The sequence below is a fragment of the Antedon bifida genome, chromosome 6 (genome assembly GCF_963402885.1).
Source record: "Antedon bifida chromosome 6, ecAntBifi1.1, whole genome shotgun sequence".
NCBI classification, from domain to species: domain Eukaryota; kingdom Metazoa; phylum Echinodermata; class Crinoidea; order Comatulida; family Antedonidae; genus Antedon; species Antedon bifida.
In genome coordinates, this window is record NC_136231.1 from 20,785,894 (window position 1) to 20,812,656 (window position 26,763).

General features: G+C 34.5%; 3 protein-coding genes across 3 annotated transcripts; 1 reads left to right on the forward strand and 2 right to left on the reverse strand.

The window, feature by feature from the left end:
• The first annotated feature begins 17,155 nt into the window (after positions 1-17,155).
• On the forward strand, positions 17,156-18,262 carry LOC144845711 (uncharacterized). The gene is made up of 2 exons (XM_078703139.1): positions 17,156-17,441; positions 18,039-18,262. Exons 1-2 carry the CDS (start codon positions 17,156-17,158, stop codon positions 18,260-18,262), a joined length of 510 nt encoding a protein of 169 aa, XP_078559265.1.
• A 489-nt stretch (positions 18,263-18,751) lies between these two features.
• On the reverse strand, positions 18,752-22,522 carry LOC144844397 (uncharacterized). The gene is made up of 2 exons (XM_078701291.1): positions 22,228-22,522; positions 18,752-20,276 (listed from the first exon to the last, which is right to left on the reverse strand). The coding sequence occupies exons 1-2, from the start codon at positions 22,297-22,299 to the stop codon at positions 19,293-19,295; spliced, it is 1,056 nt and encodes a 351-aa protein (XP_078557417.1). The 5' UTR covers positions 22,300-22,522; the 3' UTR covers positions 18,752-19,292.
• On the reverse strand, positions 22,339-23,510 carry LOC144845712 (uncharacterized). Its single transcript, XM_078703140.1, has 2 exons — positions 22,499-23,510; positions 22,339-22,391 (listed from the first exon to the last, which is right to left on the reverse strand). The coding sequence occupies exons 1-2, from the start codon at positions 23,508-23,510 to the stop codon at positions 22,339-22,341; spliced, it is 1,065 nt and encodes a 354-aa protein (XP_078559266.1).
• Between the last annotated feature and the right edge of the window lie 3,253 nt (positions 23,511-26,763).

Consider the following 26,763-nt stretch of genomic DNA (forward strand, 5'->3'; position numbering starts at 1 on the left):
GTTGTCATATTGATGCCAAACCTCTGACAAAAAAAATAAGAGCATCAATACACAGTTTATTTATTATTGTCATTGTTGTTTAAAAAAAAAGGATTTGAAGCAGGGTCTCAATCGTGGAAAGCTAGATGCAGCCACCAATGTCCTATTCACAATGGCTGGTAGTGCAATTAGGCCTACACACACACACACACACATAAATTATATATTTTTCTTTTTCAGGGGGAAATTCTTCTGTAGGGAAATTATACTGGGGTATGCACTATCAGAGACCCCTCTAGTATTTTATATATATTATTTTTTTTCCGTGCCGCGGCTTTAGCCAGCTATATCCCAAGAGGACTAATCATTCAGAAGCTATATCAAGCGGAAAGCTTATTATCTACGGTTGACATTTTCGGTATTTTGTAAACTTGGCAAAGATAGGTCCAAGCTGCTGGACCCAAAACACGTCTGGGAAAAGAGAGTCTATGAGGCTCACGATTGAACGATTTTGATTCTCGGCCTTTGATTGGTTGACTTGACAACACAAAGTGAAGTCATGATGTAAACGATAATTTATTGAAATTATTTTAATTTTAGGTTAAATAAACACTCTTTATTATTTAATAAACATGTAATATCATATTTGATTGAATTTTACAATGTTATACAAAATATATTACTAAAAACCGTAATTTTTCAAGTTCATACAATTGCCTACTGAGGGTGCAATTTATTTACTTCGTTTGTGGCTATAAAATATGATTATTTTCGGGGATGTTTTGGACCCTATATTTCGAAAACTAGCTATTAACTTTTAATGTTGCATCGTTATCCCTAGCTAGGTAAGTATGCCTTTATACAGGGTCAAATTAGGGAGTAATTAATGCTCCTACCATGGACCTATAAATTAGATAGATCCATGCATACGGTAGTTTAGTTTATGATTATATTTTTGTTCTGTACAGTAGGCCTGACTATATTTACACATAATGTTACTACTGATTGTTAAACAAAAATAATTGATATAAGAAACCATAATATCTGAAGAAAGAGAACAATGATTACAGTTTTTATTTCAAGAGTGCCTATTAGTAACACGATTTGTGCTTTTCATACTTACTCGTCAAGTCATTTCAATCAATTTCATTACAATGAATACAATTTTATACAAAATATACATTCTACTTTTAGTCCGTCTAACATTTTTTTTTATTTCACAAAGATAACTGATCCAAATACAATATTATAGAAAATCAATGTGTTCAAAACAAATTAGGAATCAATTTGTCACCAAAAATGTAAATAAAATAACTAAAATATAGATAAATTTACCTCCTGCACATAGTTTCATCTTTTTGATCATCAGTGCCCTGTTCACGACTGATTCGTTATACTGATTGTAGAGAAACTCGTACAGATATTGTTCCCCTCTAACATGACAATATTTGTACTCAATAAAAGGATACTTTAGATACTGCGGTTTAACCTCTATCATGCCAGTCATAAAAACATAGTTGTTATCATATCTGTAAAAATAATAGTAAGGTCTTTTAAACCTGCCCAATTAAGTATAGTTGAACATTTTTCAATTGTTTAATAAAGGACATTTGTTAACGTTTATCTTGAGGTGGTATTGTATTTTGTTGAAAGAAATGTTTACACTTTACTACTTACTTTACTGGTATCATTTTAACAGCATTATATAGAAAAGATCCTAAACTATCCAATCCGAAACGAATGTACACAGCATCAGTATGTGGATTGAATTGAAATTCAGGTGTAAGTACTGCATTGAAGTGTATTCTCATCATCTGTCCTTCTGTGTAATCACTTATAGCATATGGCATTAAAGGAGGACAATATCTAAAAAGTGAATCATAAACTTTTAGTCTTTTAACAATTCTATTAAGCCAGGTTTGTGTGTGCATTAAGTTAACAAGTTTCTTACAATATCCAAAACAAATACACAAATATCTGCTTTAACTAAAGATTACTGTTTGTTGTATCAACTTTAGTATCTAAAATGAATTGGAAATCAAAATTAGATGCATTCTATAGGCCTAATTGTAAAATAATTGTTTCAAATCATTTTCTTTTTAACTTACAGAGCTTGTGATGGCGCCCTACTGTTACCTTTCTTATAGGCAACATTCCCTCTTCTCTCATCATTCTAATTATAAAGAATATAATATATAAAATAAATATTTTATCAAAAAAAAGAACTAGATTTAATTCGTCACTATGACGAATTATAGGTTATATATATGCATTGATTTAAATACAGATAATTGGTTTTTAAAAGATATATTGATTGATTTTGTCAGAATCTTTAATTACTTATAATATTAGGGAGGTTTCGCAACCTTACGAAAACGATATTGAAAACGGATACGTCACACATTTGTGAATCTTTTGAGCTGATCCCCATCTCATATTCGTAAAGCGTATTCGTATTGACAAATATCACCAGTCATATTCGTAACTACAAAACGAGTATAGTTTTTGATCTATTTTGCACATTTTGCATTTGAATCAGGAATGATTCATGATTATAATATAATTATAGATTTATTGAAAGTAATTTACTAAAGTAATTTACTAAAATGCCAGGTCAATTTTGATAAATAGCAGTTTTTAAAGTCCTCACTCGCTTTGATGTTTGCTCAAATTTACCGTGATTTGCGTGACGTATTCGTTTTCATAATCATATTCGTAAGATTGCGAAACCTCTCTAATGAAAGATAGGTTCTTACTAATGAAAGATAGGTTCTTACTAATGCAAATCTAATAGCCAGAATCACAATCCGATCAAAGATCCCCCCGCATATAATGTCATAAATTACCCTTGTTACATAACAATAAAGACATAAGTTACTTTTTCTTTATATTTCATTATACATCATGTGTATAATCTATACACTAAGAAATAAAATTGAACAAACAATACGGATAATAAAAAAAAATCTTATTTCGTTTTATTTCCCAATAGTTGTGACTCGATCTCGGTACCTTGAATGCTATAGACACGAGCACAGACCACCGAGCCATACACAACTGACTAAAGGTTGAAGAAAGATTCCTCCATGTATTTACTATACAGTAACCACTTTGGTGCAGATAGATTATTACATACCGCAATGAATTATAATTTTTTACTATGATGACATCTTTAAAAATGTTAAAAAATGAGGCAATGTCAAAGTATATACTTTTAACTTTAATATATGAACATTTTAAAGAAGAAAGTTAATGTTGAAAGGTAAAGTGTGTTATTTCAGCCCAAGAAAATGTCATAGTTTGTTTGATTGTTAAAATTAATTTTTTTAAATTTAATATGCAAAAAATGATGACTTAATCACCTTTTTTTTCTCTTAATTTCATAATAAATCATATGATACATACACTTTAAGAAAATGAAATGCAAAATGGGGGTTCCCGAGCATTCTGACGATCTATATTAATTTTAAAATTTAGCATATTTTTCATTTTGACGTGCTTGTATAACGCAATTTCGAGTTGAAAAGTTAATAAAATATGATGAAATTATTAATGTGAGGTTGTAAAACAGAAATCTGGCAAAAAGATTGCGTATTAACGTTTATGCACAGTGCAGTACATGCAAAATGCAAAAAAAAAAATGTCATCGAAAATAAAGCTGGCGTATGCACTATATAACTTTTTGAATAGTATTCTAAAGACTGTTCTTATTGTATTTGAAACAATGACTTGAGCATTTGAAGGAAATTGTTGGTCTACTCTTTGAGTTGTTTCCTGCCTGGTTTCTGGTTTGGATGTATTGTTTTGTGTTTGATGATTAGATTCTTTTTGTAATTCCTTGAGTAAAAAAGAATTCAGTATTACAGTACATAATTAGAAGCAATTCGAACATATAATAGTAGACAGACAACAGAAAACAACATAATAGCCATATTCATATGGTAGTATTTTTTTCGAAAGACCTACTAAAATAGACAGGGATTTTGTATTTAAATAAATGATGTGAACTTAAATATGATGAAACTACTTTTATGGTTTAAAAAATGTTAATATGCTAAAAAGAGAAAATTAGTGGCATAACAAGTAAGGGTGGGGAAATCTGTAACACTCAACTTTGTGATCCTTCAACAGTTTCATTTATTCTTCTCCTGTATCTTATGACCTATGTTGAACTGTTGTTTTAATAAAGATGCAACATGGAGAGAGAACTTAACTATGTAGATGCAACATAATTGACTTACATTATCTACCGATGAACCATTGTTTTCTTTTTCTTCTTGTTTAGAATTTGAGACAGGTGTTGCTCGCTGTTTGGAATGTGTAGAAGGAGCACTGGTATCACTTGAATGACCTTGATTTGAACGGAGATTATATCTTGATTGAGAAGTAGATGTATCTTGACCAACAACTGTTGTTTTCTGCATTGGTGCAGTTATCTGCTCTCCAGTAGATGCCAACCCTGCTACAACTGTATGTGTAGTCTGACTGACTGGATATTTATCTCCACTGCTTTGTTTTGTAATAATGTTTTTAAACTGGTTTTCATGCATGGCATATCCTTCTATGTGATGAATTGTGCCATTGTCAGATGTTATTACGTCTCCACTTGTAAGACCTAAAATTGTTTCACTTACTGAATCATCATCATCTTTATTTTTGTTTTGCCCCTCATTTTTTAAATAAGGCTCTGTATCTGCCAGTTTTTTCCTCCCTGAATCTGGTTTATCTACATCAATTTTTTTAGTATGACGAAGTTTTATCGAACCATCACCAGATGAAGGATTGTCTTGTCGAAGAGATAGTGGTGGTCTCTCAACCTGGTTATCTAAAGATAACTTAGCTTTATTTACGGCTGCAACAGGTGGTGGTTTTTCTTCTTCGTTTTCTGAAACCAAGTTTTCTCCTTTTATAGCAGAACAATCTGCAGCAGCTGGTGGTGTCCCATCTTGGTTATCTGAAGATAACTTAGCTTTATTTATGGCAGGTGGTTTTTCGTCTTCATTTTCTGAAACAAATTGTTCTCCTTTTATATCAGAACAATCTGCAGCAGCTGGTGGTGTCCCATCTTGGTTATATAAAGCTAACTTAGCTTTATTTATGGCCGCAATATGTGGTGCCAGTTTTTTCCTCTCTGCATCTGGTTTATCTACATCAATTATTGTAGTATGACGAGGTTTTATCGTTCTATCATTACCAGATGAAGGATTGTCTTGTCGAAGAGATAGTGGTGGTCTCTCTTCATGGTTATCTAAAGATAACTTAGCTTTATTTACGGCTGCAACAGGTGGTGGTTTTTCTTCTTCGTTTTCTGAAACCAAGTTTTCTCCTTTTATAGCAGAACAATCTGCAGCAGCTGTTTTTTTCTCATCTTGGTTATTTAAAGTTAACTTAGCTTTATTTATGGCCGCAACAGGTGGTGGTTTTTCTTCTTCGTTTTCTGAAACAAATTTTTCTCCCTTTATAGCAGAAAAATCTGCAGCAGCAGGTTGTTTCTCATCTTGGTTATCTAAAGCTAACGTAGCTTTATTTATGACCTCAACATCTGCATCAGGTAGTGGTATCTCATCTTGGTTTTCTGTAGCATGTGATGATATATCTAAGTTCTCGTTCTTTATGGCAGAAATGTCTGGAACTGGTGGTGGTCTCTGACCCTGATTTTCTGAAGCCACATGTAGTACTTTTTCTTTCTTTATGGCAGCAACATCTTTTGCAGGAGGTCTCTTGATTTGAGTTTCTATATAAAAAACACACACACATTTAAAATTGTAAGGTTTCAACACAGTTTGTTAGCTTCAGAGTTGCATCAACATCACTGTACACCGTATGTCTTTGTCAACATATGTACCAAATTCATCTTGTTCTGTATAATGCAAAATTACTACAATTTTGTTTTCATTATTACTCTTTCTTTCTACCTATTTTTTTGGTTCTATATGTCTCTAAAACTGATGGTCAGAAAATGTTATTATTTGATCAGAAGTTGTACACCATCAAAATAGTTTTTATCAGCAATTTTACGAGAATTTTGAATATGTCATCATGTGATAAAACTTAAGCGTAGTCTTGCTTCTCTGATTTTTTTTTCAAAACAGAGCAGTTTTGATTTTTTAAACACTTTTAAATTGTTACTTTGACCTAGCTAGGTATAGGCCTAAATATCTAAAGTGATTAGAGAGAATTTGCTTTTAGAGAACGTGCTGTAATGAAACAGACAACTGATGATTGGGCCAAATTTGGTTTTGCCTGTTCATCTTATGTGTTTACTGAAGACATTATAAGCAATATCTCAAAATAATGAAGTGTTTCCAACTACTGTAACTTCTTGAAATGTTAGGGTATATAGGAGAACAATTTCATAGGAACTTGATGGTAGTGCACAGTCATAATTGACTCCCAACTGTAATTCGATTTATGGAAGGCAATTGTCGCCAAAAACGGAAACATTTTGCATTATCACACTGCATTAATACTTTGTTTGTAAGTCCAGTGGCAAAAATGATTACATTTGAAATAAGTCCAGTGGAAAAAAATGATTGAGAAAAAAGAAAAAAAACTGTTGAGGAACCACTTTTATTAATAAAGAATATATTTGTAATTTGTGTTAATTCAGGTATCCGAATGAAAACAATTTAAATTAACTATTTTACTTTATCTTTTATATCCAAAAAGAACTTTAAGGAAGAATGTAATTAGCATTTTGCAATTTAATTGATTAAAATCCAATTACCGAATTGTGTCTAATAAATGCCCCCTCCCTAATTACCCCTCTGAGATTTGTTTCCATATTGCAATGAGTGTTCCAACATGTATCCAGTCCATAGGAGGTGGCGACCTTAAATTAGTAAGGACAAATATAAATTTTACAACAATGATTTACCCGTCTCGTAAAATGCCTTAACTTTTATTATGACCAAACTAAGCTATGTTTGCGGTACACCACATATATTTAGTTCTGAAAAAAGTGTGAAAATCGGCATGACAGGATTCTTCATTCATTTTATTTAGAAAAACGTATTTAAAATAATTAATAAATTTCAAAAGTGATACCAATCTGTGAACTATTATTGTGGTACAATGTACCACACCAAATATAGTAAGAAATTTGTGATTTAGATGACAACCAAAATAAGTATAAAACTTCTTCTTTTAGGTCTTTTAATAAAATTTGTTCTTATAGAAATGTATATTATAATAGATGAAAATGAAAAAAAAAATTATACCTGATGCTTGTTGACTAGGAACTTTTTGTCCACATATACGACAAAAATTATCTTTTGATTCCAGGGGATTTAGACAACCCAAGCACCTGAGTTGTATTTGATTATCTTCATTTTCATGAGTGCCCATAGATGCACATGTAGCCAAACATTCTTCTTGTTCACTTGTACCATCATCAGATTTTGCCTGCTGCAGTTGACACTTACCACAAGATGGATTGTCTAAGTTTTTTCGTTTGGCTTTACAGCCTTGAGTCGAACATTGTTTTAACTTTTTATAACACGCCTTACAATACTCTTTTTTCTGGTTTTCAGTTTTATTTGTACAGTCTGCAGAACGACATTTTTTCTTTGGAGACATGGTCACAGGTGATGTGCAGACATTCTAGAAGAAGAAATAAAATCGCAAGAATGATTATTACATTAATACAAACTATATTAATCATGGTTCTAAACTAGGATTTATATTCAATAAAGAATGCAATTTGACAAACACCAACCAAAGATACAGATATATACACCGGAGCCTACTAATAAAAAAAAAACACAAAACTAACACATATACCGTTTCGAAAATTGGTCAAAATCTATGAGATTTTTGGAATGCTTTTATGTTGTAGTAATTTCAGAATCGTTTTTGTATAATAACATAGCAGCGCAAAGTATGCATTTATAATCTGTGTCTTTATTGTTATAGAATTCCAAGGTTCAACTATAAGGCCAATGATACTTCAAAAGAATTTTTGTTAAAAGTTACTTCAGCTACTTAAAGTTACACGAATATCGATTTATTCTTTTTTTCCCTCTGTATTGTTTAATATTTTGTATTCTAAATACCTAGATTTCTATTTATGGATATTATATTTCAAATTGAAATGGGCCTAATGTAATATATTGTGGAAGCTTTAATTGTATAGAGAGACTCTGACTCGCTTGGTTGCTTTATTAGTTCTTTATTTATATATTCTTTATTCACCTACATATTTAATGCTTTTTTTTTATTACAACTCATCAGAAACAGGATAAAATAATAGAAGATGATTGGTCCTAAGTTATCCCAGTTACTTCTTAAGGGGTTGACTATTATTATATAACTACCACTATTGAGTGAAGTGGCCCTGTAAAAATATTTAGTATATAAAAATAATGACCTAAAATATTATGAAGTACATATATTTATGTATGTTGTGCATGCATTTAATTGACTAGTGCTGTTCGGCTGTACCACGGCAAGGATGTTAGTAGCAACTATCTAATCGGATTTTAACAACCCCTATCAGTCAGTGTGTTAGGGATCAACTCAAGATAAACATTAGGTGAAATGGATTGAAGAGAAGATCAATAGTTACATTGACATAGGCCCAACATAGCATCCAACTTGGTCCAATAATAAAATACTGAATACTAAATAGCTTTATTTGTCCATTATCATATAAAACAATAATAGAAATTCTTCTTAAAGATTGGCAAGTATATATTAGTACAATTAAAAACAGATATATATAAAATATAAACAAAAAAATAGAATACATACAAATTATTGCACAAAAACCTTTTGGAAGTGAAAGGATAAAATATGATAAAAAGCAAAACGCTTACAACGTTGTAGTTTAAAAAATGAGATACAATTTTGAAGTTAAAAGTTAAAATAAAATATATAGATAAAATGCATAAAATGCTTAAAAAGTTACATTTACATATTCTTAATTAAAATACAGTATTTTATCGATGGTGATGTGAGTTAATAATATGGATGGCATTTGCAACAAAGGCATATCTTGTTCTGTTGGTCTTAGTTATTGGGACTTGTATTCTACCATTGCGTTTGATTGTGAAGTATTTACTGAATCGCAATTAATCACTTCCGTAGAAAAAAAAAATGAAAAAATAATGTTTTCACTTATAAAACGACAAAATAAATGGTTAAATTCAACCAAAAACCTATTGGCTGGCAGCCAATTTGACGATTTTTTGCTTTAAGTTAGTTTTTTCAAGTAAATAATAATAATTTTTTTGGGATCCAATTTTTGGTCAAAGTGGATAACTATTATGTGACATTAAAATGGCATATTCAACAAAAAAAATGTTAGACATTTTTTTTAGGGGGACAATACATCTTTAATTATTTTATCAGCTGCCTTCACTATCCAATCAATGTATATGTCATCTAATTGTATCAACTGATCTTTAGCGATGTATTCAGCTTTCCTTGTAATGCGATTCAGTTTCTTTTTATCTTTTTTATTAATATTTTCATAGTTGCAAATCAAACAGAAAGTCATAATAAAAATGCAGGGAATGTTTAAAGGTTAGGGTCAAAGGTCACCGTAGGAGACATGAAAATGCTGATAAATGAATGAAAGACTACTCCTTCTACAAATAACAAATAGGCTTGTATTTTTTTCCTTCACACATGTTATGATACAGGATCAAAGGTGTTCTTGGATTTAGGATCAAAGGTCGGGAGGGTGAACATTTCAATTTAACATAGTACAGCTCATGCCTCACATGTATTTTATGATATAGGGCTTACATGTTTTAACAAATAATAAAACAAAGGAAAAAAACAAATTATGATGTAAAGACGCACAAACATGTGTGTCATCAATCTATAGCTTTTTCATACAGAAGTGACACAAATAGAAGCATTTTCAGGTATTTGCAAAAATGTATGTGATAATACACTCGATAATACAGTCAGTAGTGCAAGTTAGCTCAAGTCTAAATTTAATGATATTCAAAAAAATACATTCATAATTTTATTTTAGGGGTACAAATAAAAGCAAATGTAGAAAAAAACTTGGTCAAACATTCTTTGTTAATGACATAACAGACAGTCTAACGTCTAATGTCACTGATGATACCAAAACATTTGGAAAAATTAATCAAAGATACTTGGACACTGTCATGGAATGGTCCAATGACAATTTAATGTGACAAAAAATGTAGCTGCGTGCATCTTTGATTCTCAAAATGAACGTTTGCAATACACAATGGGTCCTAATATCCTGAAGCAAACCACCAAGAGATCTAGGTTTCGGAAGACATGAAAATTAATTAGTAGGCCTATCCAGTCAGTCTAATTACCGAAAACAACCGAAATAACTGAAAACAACCTAAAACAACCATAAACAAGAAATATTTCTTAGAAAAAACGCCGCTCGACATTTTAAAATTAATCATTGTTCTTTTGATTAATTTATGATTAATTATTAAAAAGATGTCCTTTCATTGCAAAGATATATACAAATCACAGATAGTTCCTTAATTATGAATCACATGCCCATTTTTTCACTAGTTAATTGTATACACAGCATTTGAAAGAAGACATGTGTACCTTTCCAACAATGTATTATTTGCCAACAAATATTAATCTACTAATTCAAAAATGGCATTTAAAAATGGTCAATTTTGAACTTTAATGTGCTGTAGCCTGTTTGTCTGTGACCTCAACCTGAACTGTAGGCATGCAACTGAATACCCTCTAGAGACAACGTGACTTCAAGGTGGTAAAAGTGAAAATTCTTCCACAATCTGTTGATTCGCGTCAACCAATCAAAGGGCAAGAATCCAAAATCGTTCAACCGTGAGCCCTCATAGACTTTCTTTTCCCAGATGTTTTTTGGGTCCAGCAGCTGGGACCTATCAATTATAGTCGAGTTTGCAAATTCGCAAAACTGTCGGACTTAGATACTAAAGCTTACCGCTATGAAACAGTTTATTAATGAATATGTCCTCATGGACATAGTTGGCTACAGCAGCGGAGCGAAAAACAAACCGAAAACAAAATAAAAAAATCTAAATACCGAAAACAATATTGTTTTTAAAAGTCGCCCTCTACTGTGATTCTAAAACTAAGACCATGCAGGAGAGAAGACTGTGCGCGCAAACAAGGAAGACCCTACGAAATGATAGTGTGCAAAAAACAACTCAAAATCATACATACTTAACTAGATTTAATTCGTCACTATGACGAATTATAGGTTATATGCATTGATTAAAATAAAGATAATTGATTTGTAAAAGATATATTGATTGATTGATTTTCTCAGAATCTTTAATTATTTATAATATATGCTAGGATCTTGCTAACGCAAATACAATAGCCGGTATCGCAATCCGATCAAAGATCCCTCTGCGTATAATGTCATAAACCACATTTGTTACATAATAATAAAGACATAAGTTTCTTTTTATCTAGATTTCATTATAAATCATGTGTATAATCTATACACTAAGAAATAAAATTGAACAAACAATACAAATAATAAAAAAAAATCTTATTTCGTTTCGTTACCCAAGGTGAGGCTCGATCTCGGTACCTTGAATGCTATAGACATGAGCACAGACCACCGAGCCATACACAACTTACTAAAACATGTAGAAAGATTCCTCCGTGTATTTACTATTCAGTAGCCACTTTGGTGCAGATAGATTATTACATACCGCAATGAATTATAATTTATTACTATGATGACGTCTTTAAAAATTTTAAAAAATGATGCACTGTCAAACTATATACTTTTAACTTATTTAATAAATGAAATTCTTAAGAAAAAAAGTTAATGTTAAGTTTGTTATTTCGGCCAAAGAAAATGTCAAAATTTGTTTGATTGTCGAAATTAATTTTTTTTAATTCAATATGCAATTAATGATGACTTAATCAACTTTTGTTCTCTTAATTTGATAATAAATCATACATATGATACATACACTTCAAGAAAATGAAATAAAAAATAGGTGTTCCCCAGCATTCTGACGATATATATTAATTTTAAAATTTAGCATATTTTCACTATTTTGTTAACTTATACGTGCGTAGCCTGTCATTTTTGACGTGCTTGTATAACGCAATTTCGAGTTGAAAAGTGAATCAAATATGATGATATTATTAAAGAAAGGTTGTAAAACAGAAATCGGGCAAAAAGAGTGCGCATTAACGTTTAACGCGCAGTGCGCGTGCAAAATTCTGCGCACTCGTGGCAATTTTTTAAACGCTTAAAATTGTCTGAAACGTACTCTAATTTCATCGAAAATAAATTTTGACAATTTTAAAACTTTTAAGCGTGCGTACGCATGCGTTATATGCGCTACGCACGTAATTATATTGCCATATGATGAAATATGAGCTGAAATTTATAAGTACCAAATTTTGTTTAAAAGTGATTCATGCTTGTGAAGATATGATTACAAACGTGATTTCATTAAATCGCGCGTAGACCGCGTAATTTATGATTGCGCACCGTGAAAACATAACCACATCGATTCCTGGCCATAAGGAATATACTCTGAAAAATTGACTTAGCTAGATGAAACTGATGCCAAGATAATTCACGGACAAAATAGTGCTAAGGAAAGAATAAATAAATAAATAAATAAAGGTTATCCGCTGTGCAAACGCCATGTGCACGTCATACGTTAGAATATTGCGCACAGAAAAACGATTATGCCATTGTGACATGAAAAAAATAAAATGTTAGTGTGCCCTCTATTTTGTGTCACGTCTAAGTATATACAGTATATACGCTATATACTGTATACGTACTACATACAGTGCAGAATAGGTGAAAATAATGGGATCCGCCTTTTTATCCAATTTTTAACATGATGACGTCATCAAAATGAAACACGTAGATAGCAATTTTGGAAGGAAATTATTTGAGCAACAACATATCAACGTGTTGAAGAAATTTGGATATGTAGAATATGGAAGCGCGCTCTTTTAAATGTCATGAACTATGATGCAAAATATGAAATTAAGACTTTTATAATTGAACTGGCCATGACCATGATGACGTCACAACATCCGATAATATTAATAATTTTTTGTACAATTCAACAGCTTCCAGAAAACGTTTTAATCATGAGTATCACTTTTCACTCTGAGGAGCTATAACATATTGAAATTTATTGGAATGATGAAAATAAGTGACCAGAGTTATTCATGCTTTTGAACATGATGACGTCATAAAAATTTGTTAAATGGTAAATCATGTGAAAGATAATTGATTGACCTAGACAATATCAAAATATGGGGGAAAATGGAATACGGATAAGTGGAGATGCACTCTATTAAATGTGTTGAGCTATGACGAAAGAGACAAAAATCCTATATTTTATATTCGAGTGGCCATACGATGACGGTTAGCCATATTGATGCATGATCCGATATCTAAAACTCATCTTCTTCCAGAATATGTAATAAAAATAAAGTTCACCATGTAGTTTAGAATCTATGACTGTTTAAGAAAAGGCATTGTTTTGACAAATTTTTGAGTTTTTTAATCAAAAACGCGCGTGAAGTGTCCCAAGATCGTGACAATAACAAGAGGTTATCCAAAACCAAATTTTACCTAACTATACATTGATTACACATTTTAGAGTGATATCGTATTATGTTTTGTTATTAAGGCTAAAAATGTTATTAACTCGACTATGCTAATTTTACTAAATATATTTTATTGTGAATCGTTATGGTGAGCTTGTTTTGAGTATACTTTATAGTCTTTTTTTTTTTGTGGGTACCCATTCGCGAAGTAAGCCTAAGGCGAAGCCTAGGGTCTAGTCGTAGAGAGGCTAGTGAGTCAACCTAGGCCTAGCATTTTTTTTTTCTGTAAGTTGAAGTTCGTGTACCTAAAAATGTTTTTCCAGTCCCATTAGATTCTTGGGACTTAGGCGGAGTCGACTGTATATTACTTTAAAAACATTAAACCAGGTCATTCCTTGTCTTAAATGTACGTTTTATGGTAAATAAGATAAAAAGAGAGAAACAATGCACCTGTTTTTATTTCGACTTCCATTCGACTCCAAACTTGTTAAGTAACTTATTGTGAATACCACTCGTACATATCGTTTTTGTCCATGATTTGCGTTTTTAAAAAAGGGGAATAGCTGCCAAAGGTGCAGGGAGGCGCAGCTACGAATTGGTTTCAGATGTTGTCGCCTAATCAAATGCATACACTGAAGAAATCCACGAATTTTACAATCTTATTACACCTAATAAATGTCCTCGCATATCGGACATGTTTATTGAATTTTGACGCACGAATGAACATACACGCCCACGTACGTGCATCATCATTATTGGGCCTACAATGTGTTCCTATTTATTATCCAAATGTTCATATTGTAATCATTAATAAAAGTATAAATGCTAGCTTATTAATCAATTGTTTGTTATGCGCAATTTGAACAATTTGTGCAATTTGAAATTTTATTAAACGTAAATAAAGGAAAGTTGGTGAAATCCTTCTTATTTTTTTTGCTAAATGTATTATTGTCTAATTATTAATATTCATTAAAAGTCAGAATTATTCATAGGTAAAAAAATGTGAAGAAATATTATTTTATCAATCCCCTTCCTTTGCACCTTTTGCATTCCATACTTTAACGGGGCCGAGTTGACCGATTATTTTTGGCCGAATTGACGTGAGGCCGAGTTGACTTGAGGCCGAGTTGACTTGAGGCCGAGTTGACTTGGGGCCGACTTGAATTGGGGCCGACTTGAATTGGGGCCGACTTGGATCGAAATCGTCTGATGTTGTATAGTTTGCTGCATTAATTGCCTTTCTGTTTTTTGCCAGACTCCGTTGAATACAAATTGGGGGAAACCCGCCGGTATTTTCTCTGACGATCGATCGAAAAGTGGGTGAATTACGGAAGAAAAACAAAAATATCAATCCGTACGTGTGCAATGCATGTTGGAATTTATAGTGGGCCACTTAAATTATTAGATTAGAATCGACTTATTTTTCACATTTTTATCTGTTTAAAGACGAAAAAGTGATCTCAATAGGACCATATAGTATTTATTTTTACATTAATGTAGTTTGTGACCTTAAATTAGATCTAAAAAACGTAGGAAATGGGGCGCGGAAATGGGACTTAATGTTACAGTCACCAACCTACCTTTGCCTGGAGTGATTAGAAAGGCAGCCAGTTTTCGCCACGATCCGCCCCAGACAGTCCACACTACTCAGAACAGCCTCTTCTTACTCTCAAATGGAGATTAATTATGCTTGAAAAAAACTCCCTAAAGTGTAATAATATATACAATATCGAATTCAAGTTTATTTTAACTGCTATTACGAGAAGAATATGTTGATCTTTCTTCGAATTCAACAAATTTTAAAATAAAAAGCTTGGTATTTCTGTCGGTTTTTCCATTCTCGCCAGAAGCTGGAAATTCCCTTGTTGGTAGATAATTAAATGGAATAAGCCACAATAATTTAACTTTTCTGAAATTTATGATCTTCGAAATGTTTAAATATTATGAATTTTAATTGGGTAAATAGATTTAAAATTCTTAATATATTGTATTATAATTGGAATTATATAGTGTACATATAATACATGCATTCTTTTATTTCAGACAACTTTTACTGTACCTATTTCACAATGGATTAACCCAACAATCAAACAACTTGCGACACACAGTCAGTCAGTCTCCGCCCACTGAACACTTGACTGATTTTCGATTGGCCTATTGGCTTCCTGGTACCCACCATAATGTGTATAAGTAAATCCTTCCCACTTTCAATATAAATTAATCAATGCACGAATTAACGATAATATGAAAGACACCTTTTTGGGAAAACATAACAAAGTCAGTATACACATTATCTGGTTTTATGCATTTTAATGTCAAAATTCTCAACAAATTATTTCAATCACAAAGATAATAATGAACAATTTAAAATGTAATTGTAAGCACTCAGAAAGTGAGTGAAGTGGACTTGGTACGGGCGCGTGTTGATATTTCGGCCAAAATGTTAAAAGAATAATAAAATAAATAAATGTTTCTTTTTTTTTTATTTCAATGTGAAGTTATTAATTAATCGATTTTCTTGAATTTAAAGTATATACCTATTTACATCGACAAATTTAGAATAATAATAATAATAATAATAATAATAACAATAATAATAATAATAATAATAATAATAATAATAATACAAAACGTGATGCTTATAGAAACGATCAATAGCAAGATTACCAATATTGAATTGAAGTCGTGTAATAGAGCAAGCTAAGATCAGAGGTTAAACAAATCAATGAAGCCGTGGAAATGATTGAAACTCGAAATATCACAGATCTAAATTCATTAATGTACGCAGCTGCTTATGTCACTACTAAAAACATGAGAATGTTAACAAAACAAAGGGAAAGAAAAGTCGATGAACCATTCTTGAAAAGGAGAATAAAACAAAGTATTGAAACATGGGGAAAAGATCACAGCAAGATCGAGGAAAGCCGAAAAGTAAATATGAGATTAAAACACAAAGAGAAAGATCGATTGAATAGAAAATACAGCCTCGGAGAGAAAGGCGTTTGCAAGTTTCAGGCATATTAAAGCAGAAAATCAAGGCAGGGGGAACTAAGCTTAGGAGAAATGATGAAAATGAAAGAGTTTATTTAGAACAAACCAGAAACGGTTTTATCCAATTCTGGATGGAAAGGGAAAAGAAGAGGCAGAAAAACCTGGTCCAATCGAAGTAGGTTCCCAATTGAAACACAAGATGATATCAAAATCACTATAGTAGATATCAAAACAGCAGTTAATAAGACGGCAAATTGGAAGGCAGCTGGACATGACCTAGTCCAGGGATACTGGTTTAAAAAATGTGTCTGTATTGCACGACAGATTAAAATTACACCTGAATGACTGTATGTCCCAGGGAAATGTGCCTGAGTAGATGGTAAAAGGAAGAACAGTATTAATTCAGAAAAATCCTGCAAAGGGCACTCAGGCAAATAAACTATCGTCCTATTGCCTGTCTGCCAATAATTTGGAAACTACTCACTGGAATCTTGGGAGAAAAGCTGTACCAGCACCTTGATAGGAACGACATTCTAGCTGATGACCAAAAAGGTTGCATAAAAAATGACCAAAGGAGGACCATTTACTGGTAGACACGGCGATTTTAAAGAATTGCTGAAGAAGACTGACTAACTTGCCAATGGCGTGGATAGACTATAAAAAAGCTGACGACATGGTACCACATTCGTGGATTCTTAAATTCTTAGAGATGGTTGGTGGGACGAAGAACATGATAGCCGTGATAAGCATGTCGAATTGGAAAACGGTACTGACGTCAAGCGGATCAGATGTCGGGCAAGTAGACATCAAAAGAGGAATTTTCCAAGGAGACTCACTATTACCGTTACTGTTTGATAATTATCATGCTGCCACTTACCTTTATATTACGGAAGGTGAGATTATTGAAAAGGGCATGAAACATGTTAGTGAGTGTGGCCGAGCGGTTAAGACAGTGGAACCGGAATCCATAGCCATAACATTGGCAAGGGTTCGAGGCTCACTCGCTCCATGGTTCTGGTGGTAGAACAAGTCTTCTCGGATAAGGACTATAAACCGTAGGTCCAGTGTACATTTGGCTCATGTGCACTTTAAAGAACCTAGTACATCTTTCGAGACGAGTAGGGGGTTACCCCGATGTACTAGTTCATTCATTCACACACACTGCCGTGGACAGACGTATTGGCGCCGTAGTTGGCTGCCGATGACACAATGGGACCCTTAGTGGGGCAGTAGCCTCCTTCAAATATGAAGTTTGCTCCTTAAAATAGAAGAAGTCATCTCTTGTTTCATGTGTGATCTAAAATTGTATGGATCTAATAACGATCAACTAGACTCACTTGTACAGGTTCACAAGATATTAGAATGTCGTTTGGCTTGACAAGTGTGCAGTTCTAGAAATAGGTAGACATGTTGGCTGTAGTGAATTGGATTTGTTAGATGATAGATCAGAGAGGTTGGAGAAGACGGCTACAAATACCTTGGTATATTGTAGCTGGATAAGATTATCAATACTAATATTTAAGACAAGGTCACAGCTGAGTATATAAAGAGAGTTAAAAAACTATGTAAATCTAAACTAAATGGGGGAAATATGATAAGTGGCATCAACGCATGGGCTGTTAGTGTGTTACGCTACAGTGCAGGGATAATTGATTGGTCTGTGGAAGAGCTGGGCAACATCGACAGACGAAATAGACAAATTATGGCAATGAACGGAAGTATGCATACCAGAAGTAATGTGTCATGAGACTGTATTTACCGAGGAAGGAGGAAGAGTGCTGATCAGCATTGAGGACTGTGTAAGGAAAGAGAGTAAGTCACTGCATGGCTACCTAAAAAATACAGTCGAGTGGATGCTGCAATTTGGTTTAAAGGAGAAGGTGTTAGATGAAAAAGAGAATCGTATAGATTATCAGAAGAGGTGCTGAGGTGGCAAGAGGAGAAAACCAAGGTCTGGAAAGAGAAAGCCCTACAATGAGAGTTTGTGCGACAAACAGCAGTTATAGAAGATTCTTGGAGATGGCTTAGGAATGGTTTTAATGGATTTAATAGTTTTAAATTTATATATGGTTTTTTAAAGGAGACAGAAGGTTTGATACTGCTTAAGAACAAGCTTTAAGAACGAATGCGATAAAATGGGAAGATTAAACGAGACTTACCTGTAAGTTGAAGTTTGATCACTATTTTATGAATATGTGAGTGAGGTGTAAACTGAGATCCCGACGCGCACGCGCACCCTCATACTTTAAATCAAACATGTCCAGAGTAATAATTTGCAGCGATAAGTATATATATGATAACCTGCATTGTTCTATAATAATAATTGTTTTACTTGGGGTGGGTTGAGGCGGGCAGTTTACACCTCACTCACATATTCATAAAATAGTGATCAAACTTCAACTTACAGGTAAGTCTCGTTTAATCTTCCTATTTTATTTCATATACGTTCGCTGTAAACTGAGATGTTTAAAGCCAACTCTGGAAACATGTTTGAACTGTAAACCAAATAATTGACGGAAATGTTAGTTTCAATAAAACAACTTTATTTCCAAAAGTCTACATTCATTCATAAGGATGTTTGCCTAACGGGCAACTTAAATATGACAACTATCGTGTTGTATTAATAATAAAGCATTTATTTTGCTTATAATCAATAGTCCAACGTTTTAGGATTCTCACCCTAAAAACATCAATTAGAAAACTAAACAACAATATTAAACTGGTTCAAAATGCAAACAGGGGCTATTTGTAGTAGCCAACAACAAACACAACCAATATTAATGAGTTGATGAATCAACTTTTCTCAACAGTGCCTGTTGAAATGACGGATTTTCTACAAATTTTATAGGCTTATTATAATATCTGTTTAGTGTATGTTCGTTTCTCCACCCAGCTGTTTTCATTATTAAGTCAACCGGGACATTCCTTAATTTTGCTGATGAAGATGCAGCCGCTCGGACCGAATGGGCTTTAAATTTTGTTGTATCTACTCCTGCTTCTGATAAACCTGTCCTTATCCATCGAGCAATTGTGTCTTTTGATGCCTCGGCATACGGTTTCTTATGACATATAAAAAATCTGTCCTTATTTTCCCTTAAATTACTAGTTTTTTCCCTGTACTTTAGAATTGTTCTGACCGGACATAGGGCAGGGTCTTCACTTTTGTGGAAAACCACCAGTTGACCTGTATTGTTTGGTCTGCTAGTTTTTAGTAATGTACAAATGTAAAAGGTGATTGCTTCATTCTCGATATTCATATTTGAAAATTTGAAATTATATAAGGTTTGAAGCCTACTTGAGGACAATAATGCTAATAACAATGCTACTTTTATGGTAAATTCTTTAGGCGATAATGTATCGTCGTTAATTGTTCGCCTCAGATAGTCTGTAACTAAGCGAACATCCCAAATTTGTGCATATTTTGGAGTCGGTGGGTTAAAATTGAATAACCCTTTCATAAATCTTTTCAGTTCAATAGACTCCTTCATGTTTATATCTAAGATTTCGAGAAAGTTTACAATTGCGCCTTTCGCCATACTGATAGTACTATAGCCTAAGCCCTCGTCCTTCAGCTTTATCAAGAAATCGAGGACGTGACCGGTGTTTAGCTGTTGCCATGTGATTCCTCTGATTTCACAAAAGTCTATAAATTTTGTTAGCTGTGAGTTATATTGCTTCCACGTTGACCGTCTCCAGGATTGCAGAATGACGTCTGCTGCAGTATTGCTTATTCCTTTGTTGTAGAGTTCCGCCCTGATAGCCTGCAGGCAAAAAGGTTAAGTCTGTTATAAAGGGGATGACAATCATCTGAACCATGTAATGTTAAGGCATGTTTGGTATTCTTAAACCTCAGTGGTTCCCCAACCATCATTGATAGTAATTTAGGATACCAATACTGTGTTGGCCAGTTTGGGACCACCATGATAACTATGGCATTATCTGTCAATATTTTTTGCAAACATCTACCTATAAGGCAGAACGGCGGGAAAGCATAGAGCTTGGCAGAGGACCAATTTTGTAGAAATGCATCGATACCAATTGAATCTGGGTCCGGTTTCCATGATATATATTTCGGAAGCTGTGCATTGTGCCTAGAAGCGAATAGGTCTATATCCAGTTCGCCGAATGTTTTAGTGATTTTTATAAACAATTCTTTGTTAAGCATCCATTCTGTCTCATCTTTAAACTGACGAGACTTTGCATCAGCTATTATATTATCTCTACCTGGGATGTATTCTGCACTTATCCAAAAATTGTTCTCAATGCACCAAGACCAGATGGCTTTTGAAATTTTATTGCACGCAATTGATTTTGCGCCGCCCATGTTGTTTATGTAAGCTACTGCCGTGGTATTATCAACCTTCAACCTTATGTGCTTAGCTTTTCTCTCACGGGACAATGCTTTAAGGCCGAAAAAAGCAGCCAGCAATTCTAAGTAATTAATATTTAATGCCCCTGTAGCATATGCAATGTCTAGGTCTTTGTTTATCCACCTTCCCCCTGTGTGGGTATGTCCATCAGTGGCACCCCAGCCTAGACCACTAGCGTCTGTCTCAATTGTTAGGTCGGGGTACCCATGATATATCAATTTATATGCGTCTTTGACATTATTTTGCCACCAAAGAATATCGTCCCGTCCATTGACGGAAATACTAATAGGCCTATCGTAATGGCCTTTATTTATTTTTAGAGCTAGTATTTTCTCCTCCTCTAGTGCCCTATAATGAAGCTTTCCATACTCTACAGCAGGTAGTGTTGCTATAATTTTGCCTAAAAATTGCGCAACTTTCCTAATGGTAGTATGACTTAATGTAAGTATGTGTTTACTTTGAACTCTAATTTCCTCCTTCTTGTGATATGGAAGGGAAACCGTCATACTTATAGAATTTATTTCAAATCCCAAGAAGGTTATGATCTGCATAGGATTCATTACTGATTTTTCTCTATTAATGATAAAACCCAATGAGGCTAGAAGTTCACTAGTTTCCCTGGCGGTACCGCCGGCCAAGTCTTCTGACTGGTTTATACACAAAATGTCATCAATGTAAACCAACAGAATATGCCCTCTGCTGCGCAAAAACGCAATTGGGGGCTTCAATAATTTCGTGAAAAGTCTAGGCCCTGAGCTAAGCCCATTAGGCAATGCGACAAACTTATACAGGTTGTCTTTCCAAACAAATTTTAAATATTTAGTGTCCGACTCTGCTATGGGTACAGTAAAATATGCATCTTTGAGGTCGACTGACGTCATATATACACCTGGTGAAATTAGTGTCAATGCATTTCCAAACATTTCCATTTTGAAATGTTTGTATGTCACATATTCATTTAATTTAGAGAGGTCTAATATCATTCTGAACCCTCCATCTTTCTTTGGCCTTGTAAAAATATTTGATACAAACTGGTCATGTTCATACATGGCTGGTTTGACCACCCATTTTGATATCAATTTAACTATTTGATCATCAATAGCCTCCATATTCATGTTGCTGAGTTTGTATGGATGAGGTATTTTTCCCTTTTAGGTGGTAGGGTATGGCTTTATCAAACTCTATTTTATATCCTGAAACCGCATTTAGGATGTATGGATCCGAAGTATATTTTTTCCACCTATGTATATATGACCTGAGTCGACCTCCTACTATGTCAAGGTTATTATGTTTGTTAACCTTATTGTTAGGAGAAATACTTATATTATCAATCGACTCATACCTCTTCGGCTGTTGTTTTAGGTCCTTTTTCCCCTGATAAAATTTGGTCTGGTTGTAGTTGTTTGTTGACCATTTGTGTCGCCGGGTTTGACCTAAAAAAGGTTTGCCATTTCTATTGTATGGCTGGTATCTGTAGTTGTTGGACCTGGTCTTTGGTTGGTACGACTTAAAATTAAATAAGCCTGCCGTAGCCTTCCTTTCCTCATCCAGTTTTTTAACTGTAGTACTCAGGTCACCAAATAAATACTCTGTAGGCTTAATGCTGGGTTTACATAAATGAGTATATTTGGCATTTATTTCCGGTTTGAACATCTCCTTACGAAGTGCAAGTAACTCGAAGTTCGCATTGGCAAGTAGGCCGATTGTGTCCTCCTGTGCTATCTCCGATGACTCATTTCCATCAACTAATTTAGCAAGGGCGGTAATTCCCTTTATCAAAGGTTTTTGTACCTTTTGAAATTTTAGATCGTTAGACCGTGCCCTTGGTGTAATGGAATCCCAAATAGTTGGATTGACCTTTGGCACCATTAGGGCCTCTAGATTTTCCGGTATAGGATAGCTTTTGATCAGCTCGGTCATTACACTCTCACTCATATGCGAGTGCAATAAGTATGTTAGCGTGTCAGCCAACTCTTGGCTGACTGCTGGTGCCAATTCGTTAGAAACAGCAAATCTTGCTGCAAAACCCGGAGGAAGGGGGCCTTTGACCTTACTATTACTATTAGTGGCTGGCCGCTCAGGATTTTCATCCTTCTTGGATAGTTGTGTACCTGTTACTTCCCCCTCCTCCAGGTCAGACACATCACGTTCGTACTGATGATGCCTATCGTAAATGTTACTCGTGAGGCTAACCACCGAGCTACTGTCATCATATTCATTGTTGTGACATTGTGATGACATTTGTGTCATCAACTGAGATAAAAGGTCGTGCGTTGACTCATTTATTTGTTGAGCAGCCTTCGTCTCTTTAACCTGCTGCTCAACCAACCGCTCAAGGTTTTCAACCCTAGCCTCATAGTTCAGGCCTACTCCGACCTGTTGATTAGGCTGTAGCACGTTAGTGCATGATGGCCCGGCGATAGCAACGGCCCCGCTGTTGCTATGCGTATTACCTTCTTTAGGAGGCCTAGGCCTAGTAATAGTACAGCTAGACCCCGCCTTCCTGGCCTTTTTGGTGGGCTTAGCCACCGCATGCTGTACAAGTGGAGTTGTAGCTGCAAATGTTACATTTCCAGCAGAAATCTCCAGCACATCTTCTTGTATTGCAAGTGATTTTTGTTCCATGATCGTTCGGGTGCACGCCGTCTCCAAACGATGGCGCCGATATGAGGGTGCGCGTGCGCGTCGGGATCTCAGTTTACAGCGAACGTATATGAAATAAAATACAGTATAGATAAGACTTCAGAAACACCGTTATGTAGATTGTGTGGAGACTCTACTGAAACTGAAGACATTATCAGTGGATGCAAGATGCTCGCCCAGAGATAGTTATAGAAAGCGTCATGACAAGGTAGCATTGCGGGTACACTGGGCATGGGAGATTTGCAGAAAATACGGAATCGAATGTACTGACAAATGGTATGATCATCAGCCATTAGCAGTCACAGAGAATAAAAACATTCAAATTACTTGGGACATGACAGTTTGCACGGATAAGAAATTAAAACACAATCGACCTGAAATTACTTTTGTAAAGAAATGTAGGCCCACATATGAATGGACATTGGTTGACATAGCTGTGCCAGCGGACCAAAACATCATAAACAGAGAGAAAGAAAAGGTAGAAAAATACCAAGAACTGGCTTTTGAAATCAAGAGAATCCACAGAACAAAAGTTATATTGGTTCCAATCGTAAGTAGCGCTCTTGGAACAATTTCACAAAATGGCAAGAAAAGTTAAATGTGTATGGAGCGCTCAGATGTCGGCCATCCTGGGAACAGCACTGAGGAAGGTGTTATGTCTCTAAGCTAGCTGATGTAAGCAGTTCAGACAACAACAAGAAGAATATATAATAAATGTGTAGGCGCTATCACAGGTAACAGACATCAAAGCCGCAGTAAAACATTCTATTTTGCCAAGTAATTGGTATTAATCTGAAATATTGTGTCTACTTCGATCAAATCAATTTTAAAAATTAGACGAACTTCACGTATCAGGGACTTGAACGTGTACATAGCCTAGAACTCAACGGCGTATTAATTCGTCGAAGTCAAACCGCAGATCAAAGTCTATTTTGATAGCCTATCTTGACAATTCAAGCTCAGTGTGCTGTTTGCCTTGGTTGATTTACTTTGGATGAAAGCGGAGAAAAATGCTTTCCTATTCATAAACAATGTAGAAATACGTTATACAGTTGCCAGATTGCGTGTAACCTTTACAAGCAGATTAAAACTACCAATATTGATAGTACAGTACATAAAAGATAATGTTATGATAAAAATACAATAGAATCAGGCATTGAGTAGGCGGATGAACGATAACTAAATTTATTTTTAACTAAACAGAGAGGAAAAGTGGCAAAATCAGCACTGTGGTCATGTTACAAGAGTAGTCAAAACAATATAGATTATCTTATAAAAATCGTAGAAAGTAGGAAAAATGTTGCCATTTTTCCCCTGACTGTAAATGGGGAACTTTCTTTCCTTGGAAAATCCAAGAACATTTATTATGGCCTTTGGCCCAAATAATATACAATGGGGTCTAGGACAACTACCCCCTGGACAACTACCACCCGGACAACTACCACCCGGAAAACTATCACCCGGACAATTACCACCCGGACAATTACCATTCTATGACAACTACCACCCGGACAACTACCCTCTTAGGAAAATTACCCCTAGGACAATCACCCCCCAGAACAACTACCTACAGTGTGCTGTTTGCCTTGGTTGATTTACTTTGGATCAAAGCGGAGAAAAATGCTTTCCTATTCATAAACAATGTAGAAATACGTTATACAGTTGCCAGATTGCGTGTAACCTTTACAAGCAGATTAAAACTACCAATATTGATAGTACATAAAAGATAATGTTATGATAAAAATACAATAGAATCAGGCATTGAGTAGGCGGATGAACGATAACTAAATTTATTTTTAACTAAACAGAAAGGAAAAGTGGCAAAATCAGCACTGTGGTCATGTTACAAGAGTAGTCAAAACAATATAGATTATCTTATAAAAATCGTAGAAAGTAGGAAAATTGTTGCCATTTTTCCCCTGACTGTAAATGGGGAACTTTCTTTCCTTGGAAAATCCAAGAACATTTATTATGGCCTTTGGCCCAAATAATATACAATGTTATGTGACAGATAAATAGAATTAGAATTAGAGTGCGTTTAAAAAAAAAATCAAAGCTTAGTAATTCTGATCAGTACTGTTTGCAGTAGACATAAATGGGTCTAGAACAACTACCCCCTGGACAACTACCACCCGGACAACTACCACCCGGACAACTATCACCCGGACAATTACCACCCGAACAATTACCATTCTATGACAACTACCACCCGGACAACTACCCTCTTAGGAAAATTACCCCTAGGACAATCACCCCCCAGAACAACTACCTCCTAGAACAACTACCTCCTAGAACAACTACCCTAGGTCAATTAATCTCTAGGACAACTACCTTCTAGGACAACTACCCTCTAGGACAACTTATACCCACTAGGAAAACTACTCCCTAGGACAACTACCCCATAGTTCAACTATAGCTTAGGACAATTATCCCGTGGACGATTGGTAATCATTAACAAGCTGCTTGTTTTGGTGCCAATTGTAAATCAAATTGTGGATGAGGAGAGGGGACTGAGCGGTGTTGTACCATACTATGTATTTTACAGTATTTGACGTGGAATTATTAACATACCGGTCTTATAATTTATATCGACGTATGTTATTTTGTAATAAATCGCGATATTTATCTTTTTTTTTCTTCTAGGAAAAACGATGTATGTATGACACAACATGATTTCTTCAATTGGCACAGTTAGCTATGTTTTCATAATAGGAAGACTAAGAAATGTATGAATTTGCCGGGTTAGGCGCTGTACATAAACTAATACGATAAAAGGGATTACAACCATGCCAAAAAAAACCCAAACCGAAGTAAGGGGATACGCCTTCGTCGCTAACCAGGGATCGGTCTAATTGAACCCCGGTCAGCACCAGTTGTGTCTCGGTCATCCCGGACTCAGGCGCCTCCTGCCCTACTTAAATTAGATCTAAAACAATCTAGGTGGCATGGTAAAGGAGAAAAATGGGGATTAATATGCTTTATTAAACAAGTATGTCTTAAGAAGCCTCTTAAAAAGAGCCACCGACTGTGCATCTTTAATGTAGTTTGGAAGAGAATTCCAAAGCATAGGAGATGCATAAGATAATGCACGGTGACCATATGAGATGGTCTTCACTTTAGCAGGAACAAGACGATTCTGAAAATTGGAACGAAGATTGCGACAAGAGGATTGGTGGAATCAATCAATTAATTAATATTGTAAGCTTTTTCTTTTTAAATCTAAAGCAAAATTAGG

Excerpts from the sequence above, each read along its gene's own strand:
- LOC144845712 (XM_078703140.1), bottom strand. The coding sequence starts at position 23,510 with ATGGAACAAAAATCACTTGCAATACAAGAAGATGTGCTGGAGATTTCT. Across the intron at positions 22,392-22,498 it reads TGCCAAATATACTCATTTAT|TCGTACCAACCAAAGACCAG; the intron begins GTAAACCCAGCA and ends TTTAATTTTAAG.
- LOC144845711 (XM_078703139.1), top strand. The coding sequence starts at position 17,156 with ATGGCGTGGATAGACTATAAAAAAGCTGACGACATGGTACCACATTCG. Across the intron at positions 17,442-18,038 it reads AAAGGGCATGAAACATGTTA|ACAAGGTCACAGCTGAGTAT; the intron begins GTGAGTGTGGCC and ends CTAATATTTAAG.
- LOC144844397 (XM_078701291.1), bottom strand. The coding sequence starts at position 22,299 with ATGGTCAACAAACAACTACAACCAGACCAAATTTTATCAGGGGAAAAA. Across the intron at positions 20,277-22,227 it reads CTAAAACAACAGCCGAAGAG|GCTATCAGGGCGGAACTCTA; the intron begins GTATGAGTCGAT and ends TTTTGCCTGCAG.